Source organism: Triturus cristatus, chromosome 1_1 (assembly GCF_964204655.1).
Source record: "Triturus cristatus chromosome 1_1, aTriCri1.1, whole genome shotgun sequence".
NCBI lineage: Eukaryota > Metazoa > Chordata > Amphibia > Caudata > Salamandridae > Triturus > Triturus cristatus.
In genome coordinates this window covers 1056464610-1056477717 of record NC_140579.1, presented here as the reverse complement: position 1 = coordinate 1056477717, position 13108 = coordinate 1056464610, and the positions used below count along the sequence as shown (strand labels likewise).

Here is a 13108-nt window from a genome sequence, read left to right as displayed (position 1 = left end):
TACGATGGAAGAACATTGTACATGGTTACTCACCCACCAGATGGGGTTCTAGCCCCCACAATAGATTTTTGTTGTAACCGTTTTTAGTGACTATTACAGCAATAAGCAAACATTATTCAGTTGTTTTTAAATGTATCATATTGATTTTAACCATTTATATACGTCTGGTATTCATCCAAATATTATATGATATCCCTCCAAATCATGTCAAAGTTTCATTGCATGCCGTCGGCCTGATTCACAAAGGTAAACGTACAGTTTTATAAGTGTACAATTGTGTGCTATTCACATAGTACTAGTAGTATCCTTACGAATGCTCAGTCTCCCCACATAAAAAGATGAGATGGCGCCTCCTTTTTATGTGCAGAAACTCTGCAGTCGGTAATATACTACTAGTAATATACCTTTATGAATAGCAACCAATTGTAACCTTACACAAAAGTGTACGTTTGCCTTTGTGAATCAGGCCCTGTGTGTGTCTTTTTTGTTACAATCCAACTGAACAAGCAATGCTACCCAGTGTGCTGCCCAACATCCATCTTGGTAATGAAAGGGAGGCTTGGGTCCTTGCGCAAACTAGATTGAACCACTTATATTGTGTAAAATAACAAGGTATCCAGTTGCCATGTTTTTTGGTTGTTCAAAAATAAAGGTTCCAATGTTCTAATTTTATTAGCCCTTGTGGTTTATTTCACTTTTCTTTTTTTCTTTTTCAGAATAATGTTTTTTCATTAAGGCATGCCTCAAGGGCAGCACTTAGTTTTGAAAACACAAAATCCAAACAAACATTTAACCACATTTATATATTTCTATATATATATATATACATTTTTATATATGTATATATACATGCATACATACATACATACCACAAGGGCTAATGAATTTAGAACATTGGTACCTTTATTTTTGAACAACCAAAAAACATGGCAACTAGATACCTTGATAGTTTACACAACATCCATCTAGCATTTTCTCGACATGTCCACTTTCCATGCTCATGTGTGTACTGTACTACACTAAGTAAACATTGTCTAATATGTTGTGCTAAATGATTGTGTGTTGTTGCTTGAAAGGGACTGCTTTGGGAGTGCAGCAATAGCCGACTATGGGTCTCATTACAAGTGTTTGTTAAATCCAGATTTAGCTCATCCATGAATAGGTGCTTGGAATCAGGTTAAATCCTGTAGAAATCAGTGAGCAAACAACAATTTCTGTAGTTGTTTTGTCCGCTACATCAGTAATTAACAAGTGTGGTATTTCTTACTTCAAATAAGAATGGTATGGTATGGTTTATCTCCTCCATCCATGTATGTTGTTAGCTGTCGGAGAGGTGTTCTGCCTAAAATATCCTGTCCAGTTGCCTGGATGATTTTGGCTGCTAAGATCTGTTAGATGTCGATGTGTCCTGTGGAAGAGAAGCATAAGCAGAGGCTGTACAACCTTTATAATCATAGATACACAGACAGTTATTCCGTTGGACATGTATTATTTCATTTATCTGATAGAGACATCTAGCCGCAGATTCCTTAACTTAAAATATCTCCCCAGGCGTCAGACTGGATCAGGAAAATCTTTTTTCCTCCAGCAATACCTCTGTACTCCGGGAGGTGGCATCGCCCGGCTCCGTCCTGACGTCGTCCGGCTCCGTCCTGTCGTCGTCCACGGAAGTGGCGTAAATGGAGCCGTAAAGCCCCTCCCGGCATGCTGACGTCCGTTTTCTTCTTTTCCGCGTCCTAACACGGATCCGGGAAAGTGATACCTCTGGCCTGTTTTTGTTATCTTCAGGCTTTTTCCACGATTTTTGCGTCAAGGAACAGTGTGTTTGATGCCCTTTGCGGGCTTCAAGCAGTGCCGGTGCTGCTCGCGACAGATGTCAGCGATGGACCCTCACGAAATCTGTATGTGGTGCTTGGGCGAGCACCATGACTCAATGGAGTGCGACGCTTGCCGCCAGCTACGGCCGAAATCCCTGTGGGAACGCAGCATGAAGCTGCTGTCTGCCCGGATGTCCCGAACGGACCCCTCATGACACAGGTCTCCTTCTCCAGCGGAGACGTCCACGCGGCGCCAGTCCTCACAAGAGGATGTTTCTATTCGGAGCAGGTCCCGGGATCGTCGCCGTCATTCGCCTACCTCAGGTAAGCACAAACGGAAGTCACGGAAGTCGTCGGCTTCGCATCAACATCACGGCGGGGCCCGCAGCTCCCGGTCTTTGCCGGACTCGGGCCCTCAGGAGTCAGACCCGGCATACCCCTGATTCCTGGTGCTGGGGTGACTCAAGCTCAGATGGAAGACTACTGCAGGGTCCTGCAATCCTTTCTTGCTTTGCCCCCCTCTCCCTAGCGCGCCTTCGGGCCCCACAGGGGGGGGTAGGGACTCAGTTCGGGACTCCACCGGCGGGTTTACCCTCGACTCTGACCGAGTGCCCTCACTCCAACTCTGGAGTCACCGCAACATTGGGACACGGCCCGGAGGGGCATCCCACGACGTCTAGCCTTTCCACAGCGCCATTGCACAGCCTTCCCAGGCTCCCTGCGGTGTCGCTAGAGGTGGCTGCGGCGCGGTGAACGACACCGCTCCGGCACACTCTCTCCCCGCAGGTTTCCACCTCGGGGAATGTTGAGTCGACGCTGGTCCGACTCCGGCCGGTCGAGGCCTTTTTGGAGGTTGCCGGCTCGACTCGACTCGAAAGGTTGAGACCTTTTCAGAGGTCGCCGACGCCAGTTCGACTTGGACGGTGGAGGCCTTTTCGGAGGTCGCGACGCTTGCTCCACTCAGCCAGTCGAGGTCTTTTAGGAGGTCGCCAACGCTGCCTCGACGTCGCCTCGACGCCATTCGGCGCCGGTACCATCTTCGGCTTTATTGGTGGAGGATGTGGTCCCAGTGGATTCCCCACCCCCTGAGTCATTTCAACGCTCTCTGGAGCGGGCGCCAGTGGGGCATTGGCCTACTCATCCTTTTGCTGAGCCTCTGTTAGGTGGCCGGATTAGCTTGTGTCCGTCACCTACTGATGACTTGCTGTCACCGCATTGCAGGGCTGTAGACATTTTGAGGCTGCAGTCGTCCTCAGTCTCTAGACCTTCGGAGCATTTGCTTTATCTTCTCCACCAGGGCGCGGGGGACATGGAGCCATTGTTGCCATTTGCGGAGTCATTATTTAACATCCTTCTCGGGACGTGGGCGAGGCCCTCTTCGGGGGACCCCGTGGATCGTGCTGTGGCACATCGCAATCGCCCGGCTCCCGATGACCCCTCCTGTTTGACCCTCCATCCTGGGGCTGGAGGACTTGTGCTTCAGGCAGCTCTTTCTACCACTCCTGTTCCGTTGCATCCTCCCACTCAGGAATCTCGGTGGTTGGAGTCATGTTGCCGCGATGCATCCACCAGCTCTGGACTCCGGTCCCTAAACACATTGTGTGTGTTTGCTCGGGCTACATTTGCCCTTTGGCACTCTGTCGAGCAGCTCCTCCCCTCCTTGCCGGAGATCTCTCATGCCGATCTGGCCCGCATAATCCGGGATGGCCTTGATATGGCACAATTTTCGATTTGGTCTGCCATGGACACCACTGACTCTATGGGTCGTGCTATGGCCAGGTCAGTTGTCATGCACCGCCATGTGTGGTTGCGCGATGACTTTTTTCCAGAGCATGTTCAGAAGCGGCTAAGAGATCTACCATTTGATGGGGTCACTCTGTTCTGTTCCGGAACAGTCTCTTCTGTATTCTGTGAATACTTGCCGTATTGGCAAGCACTGTCGGGGTTCTTGCCTAAGGGAAGGGGAGTTTCCGCCAGCTCTGTCTCGGCTGTATGTTGCCTCCTACCCCACTTCCCTAGCAGGGTCTCCGGTCCCATGCTTCTTGCAGGACAGGGGGTCCGGTTTGTCCATTCCTGCCCTGTGCTTTTTTCTTAGTTCTTCAAGGAGTGGCGGTTGTCTGTGACTTTCTGCCTCCGAATCTGTGCTCCACCCCAGTGGTTTCTTGAGGTGTGGGTTCTTACTCACATTTGTAGCACTGGTGAAGGGCTCCCCACCAGCTGTTTTTCTGGGTGTGAGTTCGTACTCCAATCCTGGCACAGTTGCTTCTTTAGGTAGCATTGCTGTGCACGTATTCTTCACGACATTCTCCTTTTTGGTAGTTGGTGTCGGTCTATGGCATTGTATGCTTTTTGGCGACAGGCTTCTGACTGTGCCTTCTCTCAATCCTATACTGGCAGTATCGTGGTCTATGTTTCTGCCTGCCTCACAGGAGACCAGGTTTCTTCCCCCTCGAGAAACTGTTGTATTTTTTCTGCGCTCTGTGCCTGTTATGCCGCACACCGGTACAGTGGTACCAGATGAGTGAATTCCCTGTTTAGGGTTTAGTCACTTCCTCATATTATGTGTGGCAAAATTCTTGTCTCTTTGTGTATATGTCGTAGGTTCTACACGCCACAGGGGTGCTCGCATACTAGGTTCTTTTTGCCCTAGTATCAGGCCTTCTTGCTCACTTTCTCCTTCGGTATAGAGCCCTCTATGTGTTCCTGGCTTTACAGTTTATCCCCTCACAGTGATACCTTTTGGTACGTTGGTGGCATGCCTTCCTACCGAGCTTTTGCTCAATGGTGGCTCTTCTGTCTCTGTTGCCACTAGACTCTGGGTTCGGCCCTGCAACTGTTGTCACATGTTCTAGGGGGTACACATTGATGTGTGTTTTTTCTTATACACATGGGCCTCCTGTTGCGGCTCCTGTTCTTGGCCGGACAGTCTTCGGACTGTCCCCTGTTTCATTTTGGCATCCACTGTGGTGTATGTTCAGGCGGTATGCTCTACCGTTGTCATGTTCGTTTTGGGCTTCGTTCCTCATGAATCATAGGGACCGATGCTGGGATCCTTCTTTGAAGGAATCACTGCATTGTTTCTTACGCTGGCACTGATCTTTCTAGTTCTGTATTTCCTTTTGTCTGTGTCTGGGCGAGAGAGGTCTCACACCATCCCTCGTCGGATTTTGGTGTCTTTGCCGTCCCTTGTTCATGTCCCTTACGGAGTTTCCTGGGTCTAATGTCAGTTGCCCTGGCATTGCGGTTCCCACTGTGTTTTGTCAGCTTTTTGACGAATATGTTCTCCTGGAACTTGGTAGTTGTTTCGCAGACCCTCCTCCTATGGGGAATGGCTTTGGTATCTATTCTAAGTTAAGGAATCTGCGGCTAGATTTCTCTATCGGTAACGATATATCTGGTAGAAACAAAGTCTAGCCGCAGATTCATTAACGCCCACCCATCCTCCCAGCTCTGCAAAGGCCTTTTCATAAGGTGTTTTTCCACCTAGCCCCCCCCCCCCCCATTCTTTTTTGGTGGCCTTGATCTTCTGGAGATGTGCTCTCGCACCTCACTCTGGGGTAGGGTGTGTTCTCCTGCGTGGGGCCTTTCGGCCTCCCCTCGGTTCTAGTGTTTGGTTGGTGGCATGTTCTTGCACCTTCCTTTGACGCGGGGGTGTTGTTCGGCTTTCAAGCACTTTGGCTCTCCACTCTGTCCACGTTTTTAGGTGGTTAAGGTCTATACTTTTCACTGCCTTCTCATGTTTCTTCACCTGTGTTCTTCACGCGTGGAGTTATTTTGTTTTTTATTTCCTCCCACTGCCCACGCCTGTGCCTCCTTCTTTCTATGGCAGTCGGTTGGGTTCTCTTTGGTGCTACAGTCATTCAATCTCCGGAGGTTGTGTGTAGTGAACTTTCTGGTGGTCATTGACTTCTAGTCACTTGTCTTACAACATGTTACTTCGATATTGTGGTTCTTTTAATTTCCCTCCTGTGGTGACAAGCTGTGCCTGGCTTGTCATATCTTTTGTGCTGCAGCCGTTACACCCTCGAGGTGGGGCACGACTTGGCAATTTGTTGGGCCTTTGCTTGCAGCAAGTGCTCTATGGGCTCCCTTCAGTCCCTCCGACTACTGAGTGCTTTTTCAACTTCCTATTGTTTCTCATTCCAAATGATTTGACTCTCATTTTCATGTTACTTATTGTTGTTGTTTCAACGATTTTGTTCTTCTTTAACACACACTGTCCCTATGCTATCGCAGTTTTTTTAATGGCTACGCGTTGTGGCGCGGAAAAGGTTCCTGTAGAAAACTGACGTCAGCACGCCAGGAGGGGCTTTTATGGCTCAATTGATGTCACCTCCGATGATGATGTCAGGACGGAGCCAGGCAACGCCGCCTCCCGGCATGCAGAGGTATTGCTGGGGGAAAAATGATTTTCCGGATCCAGTGTGACTCCTGGGGAGATATTCTAAGTTAAGGAATCTGCGGCTAGACTGTGTCTCTACCAGATATATTGTTACCGAAGGTAAGTAACTCTTCCATTTTGCATTTCCTGCTTTTAGCGCCATTCTACTCATGGGTGTTAGCACGCTTTACAATGTAACAAAAAAGCAGATAATCAACTCTTTGCCTTACATTAAATATTAAAAATGTGAGGAACAATAACCAGAATAAGTGGAGAAACTTTCAACTAGGAGCGTTCAGGAGGAATTGGGAAGGAGGAAAAGGCAGAAGATTATAAATAGGAGGAAAGAGAAGAAAAGGAGGTGGGGGCTAAGAGAAGAGGTGGGTAAAGTAGGGAAGGTAGTCAGAAGGGAGGGAAGGAGATGGTAGTAGGAAGGGAGAGAGGCGGAAAAGACAACATGAGTGAGGGTTGGGTTAGGTAAAGATTCAGGTAGGATGAAGGAGGCTAAGGGTTGAGTAGGGTGGAGTATGGGAGAGGTAAGAGAATTGTTGGAGGACATCAGCAAGGTAGTGAAGAGAAGATGAGACGAAGCAGTAAGGGAGGAGGATGGTGGATGAAGAAGAGAGGCAACAGGTGAGAGGAAGGACAGATGCAGTGAGGGAGGAAGAGCAGAGAGTCAGGCGAGCAAAGGGTGGATGAAGAAAAAAGGAGGGGGTGAGAAAGAGATGAAGTAGGAGGAATAGAGGAAAAAGGAGGAGAGATAACAGGGCACATGCAGAGAGGATGGGCATAGAGGAGGGAAGGAGAGATGCAAAAGGTTATGTGATTAATAGATAATGAATAAATAAATGTGCTACCATTGTTTGCAGTTTGACCTTTTCTCTGTGGAGGTGCATCCTTTAGCTCCTTAAGTTCAGAGTCCATGTGTGCTGAATGAAAAGATAAAATACTTTAGTTAAAAAGTCGAATGCACAACATAAAGGTTACATAAATATAACTAGACTAAAAGCACCATAATTATTTAACATTGTGACAGATTTCAGAAGACCTTCCTTTTCTAATACAGCATAACTGTCTTGGAAGGAGTATCAATTTTACCTTGTCATGAACTCACTTATTTTTATCAAGTGCAGTTTTGCTTTCTGGGTATACATTGCCCTGATATTTTGGCTTGGGCAGCCATGATATTTCAGCTCTAGTTGCTTGATATATTGGAATTAGCAGTCTTGTATTCTGACATGAGTGTTCATGGAACTTTAGCATGGTAGATCCTGGTATGACACAATTTGAATTGGTATTAGTAGTATTAGTATTTTGACATTGTCAACCTTGCCATTCTGGCCTGAGTTGTTTGAGTATGCCAAATGTCTCTTTGTTCCTCTATCTCCAAAGTTTTTTGTATAACAAAAGACTAACACCCTAAAATTCAACAGAGTATTTTATGTACATCACCGCAGGTATCCACTTGTTTTCTTGTGTACAATTTAGGATTTTAATATTTACCGTCTATTAGTAGATTATTCATCACATCCTTGGATGTTGTAAATTCGCATTCCGAATTGATTAGAACAATGATATGTGAACTGTACAGCTACAAGGTCCTCAATGCAAAGGGAGACCAGAAAGAGAGAAAGAACTATTGAACTCAAGTTCCACACCTGCCCGATACGGCTGCTGGTATATTTAGTGTTTTTTGTAACCACAACACACATTGAACTAGCATTTTTCGAAATTGATGCCTTTGAATTCTGAAAGCTATCTAGGAACTCTGTAGAAGAGAAGAACATTTAAAAGCGCACTTACAAAAACTCAATAAAAACACCATACAAGGAAGCCTCATAACATGAGTACCATTTTTTGTCCATCTGAATCATGAATGAAATTGATCATTTGTTTAAGAGACATAATTATGAAATTGCCAATCACGATACAGAAATCTCCCTGTAAGTGTAAACACCTTTTTGGACATATATCAAATCACATAGGCTTAAGTGCTGCTAGTTTGCTCACTGTTTGCCTGTTCATTCTGTATCTGTTAATGTGTTTACAATTCCATTTGTGTTTTGCAATTGAAGTTGAATTATTTTAGGACAGTGACACCAGCACAAAACGGTGTTTACTTTTACAAAGTGCTCTCCAAAGAGGTTGCAAATTCTTCATACAAAATTTTTCAGGGATTGTTTTGAAAGGTTGAATTGAAAAGCTAGAGGAAAACGACAGCAATTCTTCTGCATCATCACTTATTTTGTTGTTCTGATTTGCCATGTTATTTCGGCTTCTTCAAGCTGTGTATTTTAGGACGTGAATACTCACGTTTTGGAATTGGTGACGTAGTTATTGAAACACATTCACAATTGGCATCTTGGCACATTCAACCTCTAGTACTATGGTATAAGTGGTCTTAATATTATTAGACGATTATTACCCTCGGTATGTTGACATGTTTGTCTTTGATATTTTGCCAGGTATGGCATCGATACTTGGTCATAATTCACCTTCTTATTTTGGCTCTGGTGACCTTGGTGTTATTTTATAGTCTGTGTATTTTATGATTATTACCCACAGTATTTTTTCCGGATTATCCGTACATTTGTAGTATGAATGCCTGTGTTTATTGGCAGCGGTGAGCTTAATATTTTAAATGCTATTCTAAGTATTTTGTCATGCAAAATGCTGATATAGTAGTCCGAGGAGCTTTGCAATTTTACCGTGAGTAACTTTGGTGTTTGGAATAATGGTTCTGTGCGGTACAAAATAAATTCTTGGTTTACTGAATAATAACCAATAAAAACAATACTCAAACCTTTCAGTAGTAATCATTGAAAAGGAAAGAGAAGAAAAGGACAAAAGACAATGAATCAAAAACACACCAAAAATAAATCAGTCAAAGTTTGTACTTAAGGATAAATCCATATATTCTTTTACATTTTATGGTGTCGAGGTGACATTAGAAGGCTGTCAAAGTTCATGAACATACACGTTGTTCCAACGACGCAAGTGATATGGTGAAAAAGGGTGCGAAAAAAGTGCGAAATGTGAACAAGATATATACAGTGCTGTACGAATTGTTGAAATTAGTCATTCAAAGGACATCCATCCCTAGGTACATAAAGCTCCACACCGCTTGAGATTTTAAATTTCCAATTCACGTGGGGTGGAGAAAGTAGGGTCAGGATAATCACAAGTACGTACTTTGAATTTTGACAGCCTTCTAATGTCACCTCGACACCACAAAATGTAAAGGAATATATATATATATATATATATATATAACCAATATTGCTTGCTGCTCAGGACATGAACAGGGTCCCCTCAAAGGGTAGGCAATTTAAAGGGGAGGGGCAAATAACAGCTGTTAATCCCATACCGCTTGTTGACAATACATCTGCTTTATGTCAATGTGATTGAACATAGAATTCAAGCAAACATTTACAGTTAGCCCCAGCATTGTATGCTGTTTGATTAGCCAAGCCAGCGTCGAGACGCCTTACAGGATGCTAATGTATGTTCATCTATTGTGATCGTTTTTGTTTTCCCCGCTAATTATTTGGAGTCGTTATTGAAAAGCATCTCCACCCGAAGGTATACTCTTAGGGCTATGGGACAGTCCCACTTGATTCTGGTAGATGTTGTCACTCTTTTATTCGCGATTCTGCAGTATTTCTTGAATGGCTTCCGCTATGCAGTCACCCTGCTGCTTCTCATGTTCTACCCTCTTCTTTCCACAGACCTGGATGAATGCTCAGAAGGCAATGGAGGCTGCCAGCAGACCTGTGTCAACATCATGGGAAGCTATGAGTGCCGCTGCAGGGATGGCTTCTTCCTCAGTGACAATCAGCACACCTGCATCCAGCGGCCAGAAGGTACGTACGACCTCCTCATCAAGCCAAAGAAATGCTCTGAAGGCTGAAAAGATGCTGCGCCCCTCCCTTGGAAAGCAACAGCAATTGTTTAGAACAAAGTTTGATTAAAGCCAGATGCTGCTGTAGCCAAAATAGCTGACGATGAGCGGCCAGACCCATCCTTGGGATGCAACGCCGAGTCTACAGAGGTTTCCTCTGCAGAATTCCGGCAGAGATAGGTGGATGTTTTCCCATTACTGGCTTTATTTTGGGCTTCCTGCTTTTCACATTCGGCTCCAAGGGGAGATGTCTGATCTCCTCTGAATAACTAAGCACTCTACACCTAATACACAGTTCGAAGCAAAAGAAACCAATATGGCGCTACCCTCACAGGAATTTGGGTACAGATGTAACAGATGTAACGCAAACACAAGTGATCCTGTAGGAATTTATGTGCCAACACATTTTTTAAGTATACTTAAGTAAGATTTAAAGTTTTGAAAGGTATCTTTCCCTGAAACAAAGGGAAGGCCTCATTATCTAATTATCAAAAGGATAGCTATGTGTGAAATCATTAAAAAGTAACTTGATTAGTAAGAAATATCAATACGTTCAAAAAGGAGATGCATACAGTTGTGAAATACTTTTGGGAACCAGCAATAGCAAAAGTGGTGACACTAAAGGAGGAGAAGGAGAGCAAGCATTCCTCAAAAGAGCCACCTTACACCAGAGGCGATGTGGGGGCAGACTCCATGATCGTTACCACCGCACATAAATGACAAATGCTGCTACTACCAAGGCATACCTTCCAACTAAGACAGAAATCTCACAGTGTGAGGAGGGGCATGGCCTCGTACCATCGAAGCACCTGAGAGGCACTTTTGCCCCCACCCGCCCCCAAGAATAGAAAATGGTCATGCTGCAGTAGGTCATCCTGTACCTGTGGAAGGGGGACTATAAGCACGGCCACTGGAACTATGCAGCAGGAGATGGTCAAATTATGCAGCAGGGTTGATTAAATTATGCAGCAAGAAAAGCTAAATTATGCAGCACATTTTGTAATAGTAGTACTTCATTATCTCGTCATTTTTAAACTTGGTCACACTCTCTGGGCATTGGTTACACCTCATTAGTACCAACTTGACACTCAAATATAGCAATAAGCAACAGAAAGGTGACCAGTCCAGGTTTGTAAAGGGCCTTCTACTGCGCGGCAACACGTTGTCATATTTTTTGTGACTTTTGAATAGTTTGAGCTAGAAACATCTTTTTTTCCCATTAAAATCTGCAAATTTTGTGGCAAATGATGGATTATGTGGCAAATCTATAATTATGTGAAAATCGCCGCACAATCACATAACTCCAGTGGCCCTGACTATAAGGCAACCATCGACCTCAAAGATACCTACCTATACATGCCGGTGAACACCAGTCATAAGAGGTTCCTCGTGGGCAAGGTATATATATGTATATATACTTAATTTTATTTATATCGGTACAACATAAATGAGAGTTACTAATATTGCAATGCAGTAGGTAAATTTGCACAATACAAGTTGCAATCACTGCATATCTTATTTATCACTGTTCCCGTCATATGAAAGTACATGTAGCTATAATATACATGGAGCCTGTTAGCCTACAATCACCGTAATTAGACCTTACAGCAACAGTATTTAAGAGACACTCAAGATATGCACATACATTCAATATATATAGATAGAACAATGAGTGGTCAGGTGCTGTTCCTGGAAGATGCCGCTATCTAGATATGCACGTAGTGCTGCCCAAATATATTTAGGTCCATAGTGAGTTGGTACCTCTATATTAAAATGATCTGGCATCATATTGCAATATATTAGATTTTTAATCCAATTTGCTACCGTTAGGAGGGGGCTTATGCCCCATTGCATAGCGATTCTTATTTTCGCTAACAGAAATATTTGCGTAGAGCTAAAAGTGGGTCAACTGAAACATTAATATTTGTCATTGTACTCAATTCTGAGAATACTTTTCCCAGTATGCCTGTACTCCATGGCATTCCCTAGTGTATGCAGTCTGTGGCATCGTCTCTACATCACAGACAACACAACTTTGTTCTCAGATCTCATTTATATAGTCTAAGGAGGAAAGACAGAGGTTTTATGTCTACCCCTAGCTAGACAAATGGCTAGTAAAAGCAAGATCATTAACACAGTGCTAGAAGAATATAAACGCTATCATACAAAGACTCCCCAAATTGTGGTCCTCCATAAATATGAAGAAATAATCACCAATGCCACAAAGAGAAAATACACTCTTGGGGGCAAGACTAAACTCAAATGAAGCAAAGCCTTCCCAACCTGCAAGAGAATGCTGGCACTCACAGAGCAAGCTCACATTTATAGTGACAGTCTCTTATAGTGAGGAGAGTCAGTAAAATAATGGGAATAATGGCATACTCCTAGTACCACACATAAGGTTACACATGACACCATTACTGGAGTGGTTGCAGTGTCAATGGTCACATCCAACTGAGGATCTAGTGGTTATCATAGAGATAGTACACATGAAAATATGGTGAAGCACAAAAAACATCACAGTGGACAGGTCTTTCAGGCATCCAACTCTCTTAGTGCATATATGCCTTCCACACAGATAGGGAACCCACATGGGAAAATTAAACATTAGGGGCCAGTGAAGCCCGGAAGAAGCAGTGAACACATAGGCATACTGGAGCTCAAGACAGTTTATTATGGCACTGAAGTCCTTCCAAAAACATGTCATGGGAAGAGCAGTCCAGATACAAAAGGACAACACAACCACAGTGTTTTACCTCAAAAACCAGAGGAAAATAAGGTCACATGCGCTGTCCCAGTTAGCACAGGACATATTGCGATGGGCCATCCAGAATAGGATAGCACTAGTAGCCATCGATCTACCAGGCATTCAGAACACAGAAGCGGAAAGTCAAAGCAAACAAGCAAACTCTTCACACAAGTGGGAGCTAAAGCAGCAAATAATAGAAAACATATTCCACAGATGAGGAAAACCCGAGATAGACCTGTTTGCAGCGCAAGAGAATGCAA

The 13108-nt window shown here is 44.3% G+C and overlaps 1 protein-coding gene across 1 annotated transcript in view; it reads left to right on the top strand.

Annotated features, from left to right (window-relative positions):
* SCUBE3 (signal peptide, CUB domain and EGF like domain containing 3) overlaps positions 1-13108 on the top strand; it is a 1455403-nt gene that overhangs the window by 258720 nt on the left and 1183575 nt on the right. Inside the window, exon 3 of the mRNA XM_085651134.1 lies at positions 9927-10061. Within this exon, the coding sequence (XP_085507260.1) occupies positions 9927-10061 (135 nt within the window). The remainder of the gene's footprint in view (positions 1-9926; positions 10062-13108) is intronic.